Source organism: Dendropsophus ebraccatus, chromosome 5, assembly GCF_027789765.1.
Source record: "Dendropsophus ebraccatus isolate aDenEbr1 chromosome 5, aDenEbr1.pat, whole genome shotgun sequence".
Taxonomy (NCBI): domain Eukaryota; kingdom Metazoa; phylum Chordata; class Amphibia; order Anura; family Hylidae; genus Dendropsophus; species Dendropsophus ebraccatus.
The window spans coordinates 88,621,135-88,638,432 of record NC_091458.1 but is presented as its reverse complement, the minus strand read 5'-3'; the positions used below and the strand labels follow the sequence as shown (position 1 = coordinate 88,638,432).

Sequence of the window (17,298 nt, the reverse complement as noted above, 5' to 3'; positions counted from 1 at the left end):
TTATTACATAAGGAAAGTTCTACAAATGCCTAATATACACTAATTATGGGAAATGCACATATAGTGCTATTTCCCTCAATTTAGTAGATCAGGCAGGCTTTACTTCCTCAAAAAAAAGTGACGTCACGTCTCAAGTGTAGTGTCCAGCGCATGTATGCATCTATGTAGCTGAATCAGTGCCTTCTCCCTCCCTGTGCTGCCCAGTGCTCTAATGTACCCCCTCCCCCCCATCACACTGCCTGTCTCTCTCCCTGCCTCCCCGGTCCTATTATACCTTCTGCCCGGTTCCCTCACCTCACTGCGGAGGCCCCCGCCGCCCGGTCCCAGCTGGGTCAGCAGTCCCCCAAACAGTTCTGAGCTCACCCAGCCGCCCCGTCCTGTGCAATAGTGCTCACCCGCTGCTCGCTCCTGGCGGGGTGAGCGCTCCTGCCCCTCCTCATCTAGTCGCCCGGTCCCTTGCAGGAGCGCTCACCCGCCGCCCGGTCGCGGTGCGGTGAGCACTCCTGCACCTTCTCCATGTGCACCAGTCCTCCCTCAGATGCCCTGCTGCTGATACACAGCATAGGAGCTGGACCGGGCGCTGGGGAGCTGATCACTGAGGCGCAGTGGGGCATGGAGTCTGTCCTGGCTGTGCCTCAGTGATCAGCTCCCCGGCACCCGGTCCAGCTCCTATGCTGGCGGGTGAGCGCTTTTGCGATGAATTTGCGATTAAAGGAGAAGTATTAAAGTTTGTCAACTGACAGGGCCAGGGGAGAACATAAACAATAACTACTTACTGTACCTCTCCCTGTGTCTCTGCAGCGCTGGCTTGCCGTTTCGGGATCCCCACCTGGTTCTAGGATCTCCTTCGGGTGGAACGTCACAAATAAGTTTATGGACTACCCATTCAGCCAGTCAGTGACTGGGGCGGGACCCCGCTGCAGACACTGATTGGCTGATAGGGCAGTCCATAAGCAAGGTTGGGTATTTTTTCCTGAGTCGTGCCAACATCAGAACTCGTGGTGGGGGTGGAAGGGAGAAGAATGGGGTCCCAGCACCTGTGACGCTGCCCTTCGGGGACACCCGGAGAGGTAAGTAGTACTTGTTTGTTATGTTCCCCACCTGCCTCTACTGGCTGACAATTTTTAAAAATAGCCAGACTTCTCCTTCAAAGTGACTGTACCACCAGGCCCAGGCTGAAGCCACAGGCCGACCCACCCCCAGTGGGAAGAAACCCCAGCCCGTCGATGACGTGACTCAATTAGAATCAATGAAACCCTATCATAGAGGGGCGGGGGTTTACTCCCACAAAGGGTGGGTTGGCCCGCCTCCAGTTCTTCGGCCTGGTGGTACAGTCACACGTAAATTCATCAAATCAATTTGATAAATCGCCCAGCCCTACTTGGTGGTGTACAAAGCTTCTTATTTACGTCACTATCCAAATAGATTTGGATAGTAATTGAGACAAGGTCAGAACACCATTAAGCTTTGTCGAAAGCGTATAGAGGTAAAGCAGCTACAGGTTTTGGATCTGTAACTTTAGACACCAAGAACTTCAGATATTGAAAAACCATTAGCCTTGAGATCTTTTATGTAATACATTTGGCTTTTGTTCTTTTACTGCAGCCACACCTGTAAGTCTTACGTAAAGTGTCTTTATGGAAATAACTATGAATATTATGTGCAGAGAGACAGCTGTAGATTCTCAGACACCGCTGTGGTGTCCATTGTGGCACACTTGTCAGCTGTCAATGATACAGTATTTGTTCAGTCACTGGTGTTTGCCTGTTTCTTTATTATTCTGTAACATTTAGCTCAAACTGTATTGTCAGAGCTGCGGTTGTTTCCATGAATAACCCACCTGCTCCTTCCCTGTAATTGTCCTATAACCCGCAGACATTATAGCAGTCTAAACATTATGTTTCTGTCATCTGAAACCTGGGTTATTGATGGTAAAAACATAACTGTATATGGAAACTGCCTTGTATGCACATAGTCCCATTATGATTGGTTCTATATATTTGTTTCTAGCAGTACATATTTGTGATTTGGAGCCATAGCCTACCATTAAAATAACACTTCTTTTCCCAATTAGAAGTGTACATATTAGTTTTGAGGTTTGATAGCAAAGTAAAAGGCAGACTGAAGAGCTTCTTTCGTGCCTAGGGCTAGAGTTTTTTCACCAACTACCCTTGTATATGTACTTTGTCAAGCATGCAGTTAACTCTGTGCAGACCTGCTGTATGGGAGGTATTCCCAGGGTCGGCTCCAGGTCTTTGTGGGCCCTTGGGCGACAGAGCCTCAGTGGGCCCCTTTGTATAGCAAATCGTGGCATCTTTGTTAGAGGGTCTCTATCTCTCCATTCTGTGTAGGTGATCAGCAGTGTATTATATACTTAATACACTGCTGATCACCTACACAGAATGCCCTGGCACTAAAACCCAACCCGCCCACATACCATAAAATTTCATATCTATAATATGCAGAGACAGCAACACAACTTGCCACTTCTGTTGGGTGCACAAGTCTGATGCTGCCCTAGGGAGTGTTGGAAAACATTTTGACAGGTTCACCCAACACTAAACACCTGCTGAGTAAAGTGTGCAGATGTAATTTTTATATTTTAATTAATGAGATGCCTCCACATCCTTTTATTTACTGAATATGATGTGACCCAAAATAAACTATTCTGGCACTTTACAGGAAGCACAATCAATAATATATATGTTTTAATAGTTCCGACAATTCTGCGCAATCTAACCAGTATCAGCACTTGCAGATTTTTCTAGTCTGCAGGGATCAACAACAGAAAAATTTGCAATACAACACAGTGGATTTATTGCATATTGAGACTCCACCTTGAAAAGTAAAGAGGAAAATCTGCAATAAATCCACTGCAGCTCATATGCCACAGGTGATACATACCTTTCCACTCCCAGCACACACAGACAGATACACACACAACACTTGCATAGAGACACACATATGCATGTATACCCAGTCACACCATACACTCACCTCTGTATGGATCTGTCAGGCAGCAGTTCTTTCACCTGTCACATCTCCCTCTGCCCGGGTTGCTGTGCAGGTCAGGAGTAGAGAGAAACTGGAATATAGCTGGAGGAGGGGGCAGGGAAGCACCGCACAGGCAGCACTGTAGTGAGGCCCTGACCTGCTGTTTAGCCTCTAAGGCCACAATATCACTTCAGTGGCACCAGCGCCCCCCCCCCCCCCACACACACACACACAGCCTCCTGTAATGATGCTTACCTGATGTTATGATGTGCAGAGGGAGACAGACGGCCAAGGACTGGCAATCCGGCCAGCCCATTGGGATTTCCCTGGTTTGCCAGATTGCCAGTCTGGGCATGCTGGGAAGACATCAGGCTGTGTGGGGTCCCGGAGGAGGGGTCACAGTGATGGAATCCCAGCAGGGTGTAGTTGTGCCGCGGCTGGCATCCTGACATCACTCAGGGGGTCCCCCGGGTGTCGGCAACGCCGACCCTGAGTCCCGGGGAGGGGAGAAGCGATGCCGCATGTGTCCGGTGGCTGTCCATTGTGGGTAAGTGCCAGGGGGCCCCTTCAGGCGCTGCGGGCCCCGGCACTTGCCCAAGTAAGCCGGATGCTGACGCCAGCCCTGGGTATTCCATAGTCCTTTCTCTAACCATTATCTGGACTATTAGGCTAGGGATACACAGTGATTATAAGTTACAATAAAGGAGCTTTCGTAATCTGACTTCAACTATTCCAGGAAGGAAAAAGTCAGAAGGCAGAAAGGATAATAAAAACAGTATATTGCTATCTAACCCCAGGCAAAGGCTATGCTCAGACCTTACAGATTTGGGCTATGTTCACACTTTGTAAGAGATCGGCCGTTCCGTGACCCGGCCGGTCTCTGCTAAGATCATCCCGGCCGGATGATCTTTATGGCCGTAGTGTTCTGATGCGGGCACATCGGCTCGCGTCCGCATCAGAACTCCCCATAGGACACAATGAAGCAAGCGGCCGGAGCCGCTTACTTCATTGTGTGAGCTGACAGGATTTTCTACGGCCGCAATTCACTGAATTACGGCCGCAGAAAACTGACATGTCAGTTCTTTGCGGTGGCGCTTGGGATCCCGGCCGGAGCATATACTATGTGTATACGCTCCGGCCGGGATCTCATAAAGAAATAGGCAATATTCCACGCTGCATAAAGTACGGCCGTTGTTGCCGATGGCAACAATGGCCGTACTTTTACGTAGTGTAAACATAGCCTTGTTGTGGATTTTCTGTCCAGATTCAGAACCTAAATTCCGCACTTGACACAATGCGATACACTTATGGTAAATGTCCCCCACCACCACCACAATATCTCTTAATTTTACACCCATAAAACTTATGACTGTAAAAATGCCAGCCTTTTTGTTTATCTGTAAACTAAAGCAAAAAATAGTTAATAAAATACATATGAAATTTCAGCCATTATTGAGTAAAAACAACAATGTTTACATTGCAAAGTCTGCAACATGCATAGAATCTGTCAAAACTGCAGTAGATAGATTTGGTGACATTGGTCGTTCTCCATTCATCCGGACCATCTCCTGTTAGGAGAGATTGTTGTTCCCTGACATATCTGTATAACCAATCACAGGTACGAGTTCTTTAACAACCCTGGGGTGGGCACCATCTCCACCCATCGCCTTATTCAGCTTTAAACAGGCAAGTTCCTCTGCAACTTCAATCTCTGAGAACACTGGGGCTGAACCCATACAACTGGGGGCAATGCTATGTCTGGCCATACTGTAATTGTGAACGCCTTCTCCTAAAAACACTGAGCACTGCACCGTGGCAAATTCACTGCACTGTGGCAAGTTTCTCATGGATTTTCCATGGATTTCAGAATAGTCAGACACCGCATCCTGAATCCTGAGCTAAAGACTTGTCAGCATCCCCCCCACCCCCACAACATGGATTGCAAATGCACATTGATTGTAAATGTATGAAATGAAATGTATTGATTATGTAATCTTATTGGAACTGCACTGTTTATACATGTTTATGGCAGAAAGGCACAAAGGATTATTAATGCTGGTCAGACATGTTTGTGTTGTGATGCCACTTAGACAAGAGATTATGCTGCTAAAGTGTCTCACACTGTTATGGTGCCTTCACACACACCGGATCCGCAGCAGGTTCACGCTGAGAAATCCCCTGCGGATCCAGTGTCAGTGCATCCCTATAAGAATACATACTCGGCTTGCTTCGGGGGTTTCCAGCGTCTGCTTGTCCCGCTCAGCCAATCAGTGTGCTGCCCCGCCACAGCCACTGATTTGCTGAATGGGACGTCCTGCTGAGAACCCCCGAAGCTGGGAGCAGGTAATGTATGCTCCGGCCGCCAGGGGTTAACTTACATACTCGCAGTGGGATGTCAATCCCGCTGCAAGTATGTATTCTCATAGGGATGCACTGACACTGGCTCCACAGCGGATTACGCTGCAAATTGGCAGTGGATCTGGTGTTTGTGAAGGCATCCTTAATGGGGTTTTACTGCTAATATTCCAACTAGTCATGTTTGTATCAGTGGCGAATAGTAGAACAAAAGTAGCTGCATGGACATTTTGGAGCTGTTGGCACGCTAGCCCTTTTATCTACCTTACAGTAAGGCAGATGGGAAGATTCTGCATGATGGGAAACTCATAGGGGGAGATTTATCAAAGGGTACAATATATACACTGGTGTAAACTTCCCACAGCAACCAATCACAGCTCGGCTTTTATTTTACCAGAGCTGAAAGCTGAGCTTTAATTGTTTGCTGTGGGCAGTAAACACCCTTTGATGAATCTCCCCTATAGACTCTCTTTACTGATCGCTGTAGTCATTACAATGCAGTCTTGTAGTGGTGGATGTTTTCTTTTTCTTTGTAACATCACTGACACTTTAAGGATTTTGGCTTCATAGTAGTCGCTTCACAATCTTTGCAGAAGTTTTCAGTAAAGTACATATAAGATATAATTTGATAGCACTATTTACTGTCATATTATTCTATTGGAAGATAAATAGTTCATCATGTCTCTCCATCTCTTTCCTCAGTTGGCTCAATTCTCTATTTCTTATTGGGCACAAAAAAAAACTTGAAGAAGATGACATGTACAATATACTCCCAGAGGATGCCTCGGAGAGACTCGGGGAAGAACTGCAATGGTAAGGGGTGTTGCTTTTCTTACAGAAATATAAAAGTTTCATATATAAAATATAGTATTTCTATATGGTAGAGATAACTTTGCAAATCTTTCAATGTCTATGGTTTTTCTACTTTGTATTTTTGACACCGTAAATGAAAAGAGTTGCTCATCATTCCATTAAAACTAACCTTTATGTTCTCCCCAAAGGCAGCAGCATCGTAAACGGCCTATTCTTACCGTTCCACGTTCCCCCGGTGTCGTCCTACTCCATCTTCGGGTCTCAGCTGAATGTTCCTACCTCCACGTCTGAGATAAACTCTCCTTAGTAATGACAGCTTGATCGGCCAATCACTGACTGAGCAAACATCACTGGGGCCAGTGATTGGCTGAGCGGGCTCTCACTGCCGAGATTAGTCCTTCTTGGAAGTGGAGGCCGGATTGTTCAGCCAGGACCCGAAGATGACCTAGACGAACACTAGGGAATGTGGAAGGGTAAGAATAGACTTAATATGTTGCTGTCCTTGAGGAGAACATAAACAAAGTTTAGTTTGAGCAGAATACCCCTTTAACATGATTGCTTTAGGCTGGGTTCACACTTTGACTTTGCAGGCTGGGTTTGCACTGCATTTTTTTTCATCTTTTTTTTTGTATAAAATAGATGAAAAAATGGACTTGCTATCCTTAGCCATATTAATTCTGTTCACATATACAATTTTTTCCCCCCTTTGCTCACCCTGATGTAATAACACAAGGCCCCAAGTAGTTTAGGCACCTTGGCATAGACTCAATATCACTCAATTAACAGTCAATGAAAGATCAACATGTGGGCCTATGCAACTCCAACACAATTCACCAAACAAAGCCCTAATAAAATGTAGTGCCCCTAGCATTTAAAGGAAATTTTGAAGTTAAATAGATATATGTCAAAAGTTTAAATTGTCATTGTCAGGTTCAGTCAGTGGAGCCAGTCTTCTGCAGCATGTTGGGGAGGCAGGGCCGATTCTGGGGTTTCTGCCGCCTGAGGCAAACCTCAGGAGGCCGCCCCGAGTGATGGCCGGCACCCCCAGCCCCCTCCCCCCCGCTGCCGCAGCCATCCACTCACCTGTCCCACACCGCAGCCGGCCCGCGCTCTCTGCTGTTTCCACATCCCGTCAGGTCCCGCGATGTCACCCTGCAGCTGTCACGGACCTCCAGGCTGTGGCGAGTGAGTTGGGTGATCGGGTCGCGCTGGGCGGTCCCGGGCGACCCGATCACCCCAGCGCGTCCCCCACCGACCCCGGGCACTCACCACAGCCTGGAGGTCCGTGACAGCTGCAGGGTGACATCGCAGGACCTGACGGGATGTGGAGAGCGCGGGCGACGGGACAGGTGAGCGGCCGCTGTCATTTTTGTTAAGTGATACTTAACAAAAATGACAGAAGGGGGGACATAATGCCGCCCCCTGCCGGACCGCAAAATCTGCCGCCTGAGGCGGAAGGCTCATTCCGCCTCATGGCAGAAGCGGGCCTGTGGGGAGGGCAGTAAGCGGGGGAGGGAAATCACAGCCACACCAATGAGTTCCCAGTTTACTTCCAATTTTATCTGTTAAAGCAGCCCTGGTTGTTTTGTTTTTTTTCTCAACCGACTGAAAGATTTCTTATTACACGAACGGATTATCAGCAAAAGACCGACAATGATTTTTCAACATGCTGTAAGATGACAATCAGCAACAATCTAATGATTTTGTGTTTGTTGTGTGCTCGCTTTATCCTATTACACTTAACAATGATGGCCAGTGATTAGAGATGAGCGAACCGGGTTTGGGTTCGAGTCCATCCAATTACTATATCCATAATTTCCACATAGCCTTAGGGCTTTATCCAAGTTCAGCAGCCACCGCTAATCAAATGCTGAACATTCGGGTTCGGATGGACTCAAACCCGAACCCGGTTCGCTCATCTTTACTAGTGATCCATCACTTCAGTGGGTTTTTGCTTTATAATCGCTCTGTGTAATAGGAGCTTTACTGGTAGCTGTATCTCTGGCTCTTATTTTGTTTAAAAATGTTGGCTCTGAAACAAGAGTTGAAGGAGCTTTGGGATGAATCCACAAACAATGCAAGATTGGGAGACTCAGGTACTGATTGGCTGTACCACTCCAGCTATGCCAATCAGCAAAGAGCCCGTGGAGCCTCATTTAGGAGTCTTAAAACACAGGACTAGCCAGATATCCCTTCGGGAAGGACCCAGCCAAAAGGGGGCTCCTGTAGGGAAACCACCAAAATAACCATATTAAGTGGCCCTAGTCAATGTAATGACAAGGTAAAAACCAAGGCCAGGAATTCATCCATAGAAAGATGTTTCTTGGTGTTGCCCTCATCAGTGTGGAGCAGGATTCTGGCTTGGTGGGAGCAATGCCCAGTAGAGCCATAAGAGAAACAGATCGCTGATCTTAGGGCCCTATTCCACAGTAAAAATAGTGAAATAGAACGATCAACCGATGATCGTGTCATCGGCTGATCGTTCATTTAGGGCCAGACCTAAAATCATCGTTCCCCCACAGCGCATCGCTATGGTTGAATAGCTGTGCGTGGCGGGCGACCGACGATTTGACAAGCAGCATCATACATTACCTGTCCAGGCTTCTCCTCCGCGCTGTCTTCATCCCCGGGTCCCGCGCGCTCTATCTTTAGACTGGCTGGTCAGCTGACGGAGCGCTCAGCCAATCACAGGCCGGGACCGCTGTGGCCTGTGATTGGCTGAGTGTGGCCTGTCAGCTGACTGGCCATTCTGAAGATAGAGCGTGCGGGACCCGGGGATGAAGACAGCGCGGAGGAGAAGCCTGGACAGGTAATGTATGATGCTGCGAGGGCTGCAAGGACATCGGTAACGATGTCCTTGCAGCCCTCGCTTAACGATCATCGGACCGTGGAATAGGCCCAGTAAACGAGCAGCGTTCTAGCAGATCGCCGCTCGTTTAGATCGTTGATCGGGCCCTCCTTGGCCCGTGGAATAGGACCCTTTGGGAGACAACCAAAGATAACACTGTCGGCTGCTGGTTAAAGCAGTAAAATCCTAGGTGCATTGCTCCCTGAGATATATGAATATACAAAAAAGAGGCCGTGGAGCCTCATTTAAGAGTCTCAAAACACAGGACTGGCCAAATATCCCTCCGGGAAGGGTCCAGCCAAGGGTGTTTAGTCCAAAATCCTATGGAGTTCACCTCAGGCAGCAGCATACCGTTCATACATTGAAGCAATATATACATTTATTACATATGTGCTAAGGGAATAGTCTGCAGTGGATTGTAGGCATGTTTGCTATAACTTCCACTCATTGTACTGTAAAAAGTGTGTTACATGTAAGCTTTACAGCAGATTTAATAGATGGCGACACTACCTGTAAACATAGCACAGTACTTGCTGACAATTTAGCTTAAATTGTAATGAACAAAAGTACTCACATTAAAGGAGAAGTCTGGCGAACATTAACCCCTTCCTGTCAGCAATCTGTATATACATGTTTATACTGCACATACCCCGTGCAGTAGGAATGTATATATAAGTTCCTGTAACTGATGGGGCTTCCTGATGTGAGCGGGATAGCTGCAGTGAGAGCGATCCCGCTCACATCAGGGTCTGGGGCCGGAGGTGATCCCGCAGCTGACTCTCATTAACCCCTTAAACTCTGTGATCTACAACGATTGCAACGTTTAAGGTGCTCAGTGACAGATCAAGCATCGCATGTGTCGACAGGCTCCTTACCTCCTTCTTGTCCGGATTGGTCTGTAATTTGTTGCTTTATCTCGTAGTTAGAGCCCTATTGCATGGAGCAATAGGCATCGTAATCAGGCTGATTATCGTTCCGTTTAATAGCTGATTGTGTCCTTTGGTCCTAAAATCGTCGGCAGCTGACAGTGATGTGTAAACTGTATACATACCTCTCAATGGTCCTGGTGTTCTTCTGTCCCCTGCTTGCTTCCTGGAGACGCCGCTGTAGTAGCTTCATAGCAAGTCTCTGAACTGACAGACTGCTCAGCCAATCACTGGCCAGGAGGGGCCAGTCAGTTTAGAGACTTGCTCTGAAGCTACTACAGCGGCGTCTCCAGGAAGCAAGCAGGGGACAGAAGAACACCAGAACTGTGGAGAGGTATGTTTACAGTTTATGGCTAAACGATTATCAAGCCATGTAATAGACTTGGTAAACAAGCACTGATAGCAGATCAGCGTTTGTTTACATTATTGATCTGGCCGTTTATTGACTGTACCTGGCCGATTACTGACCTTTTTTGGCCGATAATAGCCTGGTGTAATAGGGCTTGTTTAAAGGTCACGATCAACCGTCATGCATGATGTTGGCTGATCATGACCTTTCAACATATTGAAACAAAATGATCAGCACATTGACGGTCTGCAGTGCATTGCTCCACATAATACCATCGGCTGAAGTAGACCGCCACTCTCTCCTATGGGCCACCCAGACAGTGTCTTTTTATTTCACTGAATGCATTTGGTGAATTAAAGACATTAGTTTGGAGTGGAATCACATTGCTGACTTGTGAATTTAGTTACTTGCATTAGAGTCCTTGGTGGCTGAGATGTGCACTGGGCCTGTAGGCCAGTAAGTGGAGATATCTGTGTATCTGTGCTGTTGCAGAAATATATGTTGGATAGCCCAGTTCAGTGTCTTATGACACTGGAGAATTAGCGCTGCATCGCTTGTAGTAATTATATTTCCTCAGAACATTAATATGACTACATCTGGACATTCTGCTGCTCCTGGCTCTGATTCTTTCTCTGTAATCTCTTCCTGTTTTCAAGAAACAAATAAGGCTATCACACAAGACAGTAACCCAGAATGAGCAGAGGAGCTGGCTGCTGCTGTACACAGTGCTGCTTTCTGGAATAGTTAGTTTAATTTACATTTTTACTATATTACATGCTCACCATTCAAAAGATTACCAGGCGTATATTTCTTTGTTTTTGAAAAATAAAAACCCTAAATTTAAAAAAAAAAAAAAAAAGAATACCAGGCTGCGTAATAGGTGAGTAGAAGACAGTTTTTTTTTTTTCTATTCCAGTATTCCAATTTTCTGGTGTATAAATTTTACGCGTTTTTGTGCAAGGCACACCTTGTGCAACAATTTGCACCCCTGCCACATCATTTAGGCCATAGACAGTTCGATAGATGCACCAAGGTCACTCTGTGGTCTACTGTAACTCTTGGTCCTGCAGAAATATCTGCTCACCTAGTCAGTCAGTGAAGCAGGGCGCCTCTGCAGTCACTGACTGGCTGAGCAGGTAGTTTCTGTGGCATCGTGACAACACATGAACTGGGAGATCCAGAAGCCTGGAGAATGACAGTGAGCGGTGGAGCTGTAACCGCACAGGCATTGAGATGGGTAAGTATGACTTCATTAATATCTTCCCACTGTCACCCACTGTGTGTGTGTTTTTACACTCACAATCTGCCCCCCCCCCCCCCCCCCAAATCACTTGTACCTTCGGATAGCTGCTTTTAATCCAAGATCTTTCCTGGGGTCCATTCGGCAGGTAATGCAGTTATTGTCCTAAACGACTTTTGGCATGTTGGTGTGGCCCAGAGTGTCTGTTCCGTTGGCTTGCTCCACCTCTCAGTCTCTCCTCCCGCCCTCCTTACCATTAGGAATGCCCCAGGCATGCCCTATTCATCACTTGTCTGAACACTCAATATATGTTGTAACGATCCAGCACATGTGCAGTGTTCAGACAAGTGTTGAATAGGAGAAATCCTGCCTGGGCAATTCGTAATGATGATGGGGAGGAGGGACGGAAAGGCGGTTCAAGCCTAGGGCATACACACTCAGGGAAATGCCAATTTGACTCAGAGTCTGCGCTATTCATCATTTTTTAACCGGAAAAATAGTCAGGAAACCTACTCTAGCTCTCAGCTGGCGTAAGTTTCCTGCTGTGTGCACCGGCGCACACAGGATTTATGTAGAGGCAGTCCGGGGACCCTTTGTGTAAATATAGCCTAAAGCTATGCTATGATTGGTTTCCTATTGGCAGCAGACAGTCTTTCTTTCAGGCATTGTCATAAATCTCCCCCTTCTCCCCTTAGGGTACGTGCACACTACGGAATGGCAACGGAAAACCTGTTGAGGATTCAGCAGCTCGTGCCCGCTTGCGGCCACACGTGTCTCCACCAGTGCCGTAGACTCCATTCTATGGCCGGGTTAATTCCTCTGTCTGCTGAAAGAATTGACATGTCAGTTCCTTCGGCGGAAGGTGGAATCTGCCCGTGCATAGAATGGAGTCTATGGCACGGGCAGAAATGTATGGGACTGCCAGAATCTGCAAGCAGGTGCGAGCTGCGGAATCCGTGATGGGTTTTCCGTCGACATTCCTAGTGTGTATGTACTCTAACAATGCTAAGAAGTAATTTTTGCCAACCAACCAGGGCTGTGTTTGATCTGTATATGGCCTGATTTTGCTGCCCCAGTTTTCAGTTCAACACTATAAACTCTATGAAGTGTGCAGTACTATAAACTGTGCAGTCTTTATAAACTACTTATGTGTTTCAGAATAATTATAGCTTTGGTTGTGACTATGGCCATTTCTTATGGCTATCATAAAGGTGTAATTTTTTTGCTGCTGTTCTGTATGGGTTATTCCAAAACATGCAAGCCAAAGTTGGAAAGTATTATATCAAGTTTTCTGTGATGCTGAGCTTTCTTGGAACCTGCAATAAAATATCTATTGCCTGGCTAGTATTTCCCAATTAATATCTGGAGACTACTTTGTAGGAAATGGTGACTTGCAACTCTGCATCATATTCTGTGAAGGAAATGAGGCGGCTGCCTGGCAGTCAGTAACGCGTCACTCTTACTTGTTAACAATTATGGAGCCGCTATCTGTATATATATTTCCGTAGTTAGATTGCTATCACAGGATCATATTTCCTTCATCAGGAAACTTGTGAAAGGATAATTACCAGGTACTTGAGACTTGAGGGCCGTGTATATTATGAAGTGGAAATACTGAATGGGTTTGGCTGTTGTTTTAACCTTCTGTGCTAAGAAACGTATCTGCTGCCGGTAAATGGATGTCTATTTTATAAAAATGTCTGACAGTCCATTGTCTGTCTTGCTGCAAGAATTTGCTCCAGTGTTCTCCAGCATTTTTTCCATTGCAGAAAAGTAATTTAGATATCTGCAGTTTTTCTTGTATTTCATATCATTCTTGGAAGCGTTTTCCTCATTGTTCAGATAATGCCGGCCTCTTAACTCCATGTGTGGAGCCAGGGCCGTTTCTATAGGCGGGCGGGGCGCCGACAGCTAGGGGGCGCTGGTGTCACCCGCGGCCGAACGCCCGCCCGTCCGCCCCATCATCTGCCCCTCTTGCCGCCCCTTCGCCTACCCCATCACCTGCTGTGGCGCTGCCTGCCCGCAGCTCTGCTCAGCTTGAGGCCGGAGGCTGCATTCTGCCTCCGGCCACAAGAGGCCGCTGTCTCCCCCCAGAGCTCCAGCACAGGAGTGACGTCACTCCTGTGCTGGAGCTCAGAGCCGGGAGAGAAGACGCGAGACACAGGACCTGCTGTGCTGCATTAAGGTGAGTATAACTGTTTGTTGTTTTATACAGAAAGCCTGGGGAAATGCCTACATAGGGAGATAGGGAGGGAGGGGGGATACCTACATGGGGGATGCCTACATAGGGGGGGATCTAACAGGGGGGATGCCTATATATATAGGGGGGGCATCTAACAGGGGGGATGCCTATATATATAGGGGGGCATCTAACAGGGGGGATGCCTATATATATAGGGGGGGCATCTAACAGGGGAGATGCCTATATATATATATATATATATATATATATATACAGGGGGGGATCTAACAGGGGGATGCCTATATATATATAGGGGGGAATCTAACAGGGGGATGCCTCTATATATACAGGGGGGAATCTAACAGGGGGATGCCTATATATATATGGGGGGGGGGGGGGGGGATCTAACAGGGGGGATGCCTATATATATAGAGGGGATCTAACAGGGGGGATGCCTATATGTATATATGGGGGGATCTAACAGGGGGGATGTGTGTGTGTGTGTGTGTGTGTGTGTGTATATATATATATATATAATATATATATAGGGAGCTAACAGGGGCGATGCCTATATATTTATAGGGGGGGATCTAACAGGGGAGATGCCTGCATGGGGGGGGTAATCTAACAGGGGATATGCCTACATAGAGGGGATATGCCTACCATGGGGATGCTATCTGCTGGGGGGCTAACTAACTACCTAAACTGGGATGTCTCCTACATTGGGTGTTACTATATATAGGGGGGGATGTTTAACTATCAGGGAGATTACTTACAGGGGTTATGGCTAAATGCCTAAGGGGGTGGGGGCTAACTAACGGGGGATCACCTGCAGAGGGAATACTACATACTGGTGGGCTTACTATTGGGGGGATCCCTACCTGCTACGTGCTGTGGAGACTACCTACAGGGGATTAGCTACACTGCAGACACTACCTATTGGGGGAGGGGGGGCATCCTGCACAGGGAGGCCTAACTTCTAAACAGATGCACACAGGGTGGCCTGTGGACATTATTACTATATGGGGGGACACAGCAGAGGATCCTAGATACAGGGGGCAACCCACATACCTACTGACTTTACTGCAGATGACACAAAAAAAGTAGAAGTTGTTGAAAAAGTGCGGAGCCTAAGATGTTTGTCTGGCAGGTTCAGAAGATATGTATTGTGGCTGCAAGAAATTGTCATGGGGGTACGGGCCAGAAACAGAGGAAAAAGGGAAGTAACGCCTCAGATCAAAGAAGACGTCACCCGTGAGTAACCGACTTTTTTTTTGCCCCAAATTGAAAAGGGTTGAATAACTGTTCTCTATGCCATAATACATACACTGCTTCTCCCTAGTAACAAACGCCCCCACCCCCACCCCACCCCCGACATCGCCTGGGGGGGGGCGCTTTTAGCAAGACTCGCCCTGTAGTTAAAATTACCTAAAAAACGGAGCTGTGTGGAGCAGTAAATACAGATAAGATATGTGCTGTTTCAGAGTGATTGTTTATTTGCCTAGGCCAGTGTATTATGCTTAACTGATATTATGGTCACTGTGTCCTGGACTGCCCTTAGTAATGTAATAGTTGTGTATTTTTGTTCATGATCCAGATTGACTTTGACCGTTGGTAGTATCTAGTTTCAGTACTTGAAAGTTGTGCTTGCCCTCAGCATACTAACTTGTCTGTCAGTGACCTCACTGAAATTTTTTTTTTCATGTTTTTGAAACTGTTGCAGTCAGGCAAATGTGGTAATTTGTTAATTTATGGCCATAAGAAAATCTTGCTATCTCTAAAAAGCCTTTAAGAAATATAATATTGTAGCTATGGCCACATAATGTTAATAAAAACAACTAAATATATTTTTGTAACATGGAGAAGTAGTAATTTTAATAAAAAATTAAAGTGAATGTAATCCACACATACAATTACTGCTTGTGCCGCATTATTACATGTTCTGCTTGTTTGATTATTCTAGGTATTGGGATACAGAATTACAAAAAGCTCAAAAAGAGGGTCGCGTCCCACACCTAACAAAGGCTATTATACGTTGCCACTGGAAAGCCTACTCTGTCCTGGGATTCTTTACTTTTATTGAGGTAAATCTACGGAGGGAGTTGAGCGCAGAGAGCAGAAGAGGTAGGACCTTTTCTGCTCTCAGGATAACCCCTTTAATATCTACCACTCATTCCTTCCTTCCTGTCTGTTATGTAATTCAATCAATGTTTTCTTCCTTCTAGGAAAGCATCAAAGTGATCCAACCTATATTTCTTGGAAATATTATAGGTTACTTTGAGATGGATGACCCTAGTGAGGCCCACCTGGCTAATGCCTACATAAATGCAGCTGCCTTGTCTGTCTGTACCTTTCTTTTGGCAGTCCTTCATCACATTTATTTTTATCATGTTCTTCGAGCTGGCATGAAGCTTCGTGTGGCAATGTGCCACATGATTTATAGGAAGGTAAGTGTTTTCACTAGTAGTATGTAATGAATTATCCATAGGTGGTAACTGGGTATTTTAAAGGTCATTGTAGTAATAAATGGTAGATTGCTGAACATGCTTTATTATTTATTAATACATCTTTTACTTTCTGTGTTTTATTTTCCTGCACCCCTCTGCCTTCCTCCCTTTTTATCAATTTGACAGTACTTCTCCTTTAATTTTAAGATAGTTTATGTAGTATAACTGTATTACTAATACTAAATATCATTATTTACAAATGTGTTCACTTTAAAGGAAAGCAATCTTCCAAAAATTGCTGTTACAGCTATAAATGAGCTTTTTATGCCTCCCCGGCACTGTTTCCGGGCCTATAAGTAACATTCATAGCATTTTCTTATGTCCAGAAATAAGTACTTTTTAAGACTTAGTCGTTGAGTGGTCTGGAGCTCCTATCTAGTCAGACTGGCAAATGTTGGTGCTCAGGGATGGTCCCTTTGTGCCGCTGCTAGCTGCCAACACTCCTAGGGAGTTGTGATTGCCGGCAAGATTTTCTGCCAGCCGTGACTAGCTAGGAGCTCTGGACGGCCCACATGCCTAAATAGAAGTTTTAAAATGTAGCTTTTACTTATATGCCTGGAAACAGTGCTGGGGGGGCATATGGCTATATGGCTGTGTTCACACTACGTATATTTCAGTCAGTATATGTATATTTCAGTCAGTATATTTCAGTTAGTATTGCAACCAAAATCAGGAGTGGATTAAAAACACAGAAAGGCTCTGTTCACATAATGTTGAAATGGAGTGGATGGCCGCCATTTAATGGCAAATATTTGCTGTTATTTTAGAACAACGGCTGTTATATTGAAATAATGGCCGTTATTTACTGTTATATGGCGGCCATCCACTCAATTTCAACATTGTGTGGACAGATCCTTTCTGTGTTTTTAATCCACTCCTGGTTTTGGTTGCAATATGAGGACCACAATACTGACTGAAATATACGTAGTGTGAACGCAGCTGTAACAGTGATTTTTGACTGATAACCTTTCTGCAATGACATGCTTTCCTATGTGACATCATGTCTATCAGCTAGATTAGTGTTTTACCCCTGACTCAATAGGTGACTCTGTGGAATAATTGCAGGATGTGACATCACCAATGT

General features: G+C 46.0%; 1 protein-coding gene across 1 annotated transcript in view; it reads left to right on the top strand.

Moving 5' to 3' along the window:
• Positions 1 to 17,298, top strand: part of ABCC4 (ATP binding cassette subfamily C member 4 (PEL blood group)) — a 226,765-nt gene that overhangs the window by 23,655 nt on the left and 185,812 nt on the right. The window contains exons 2-4 of the mRNA XM_069970675.1: positions 6,052 to 6,162; positions 15,671 to 15,791; positions 15,933 to 16,154. Coding sequence (XP_069826776.1) covers positions 6,052 to 6,162; positions 15,671 to 15,791; positions 15,933 to 16,154 — 454 coding nt within the window. The remainder of the gene's footprint in view (positions 1 to 6,051; positions 6,163 to 15,670; positions 15,792 to 15,932; positions 16,155 to 17,298) is intronic.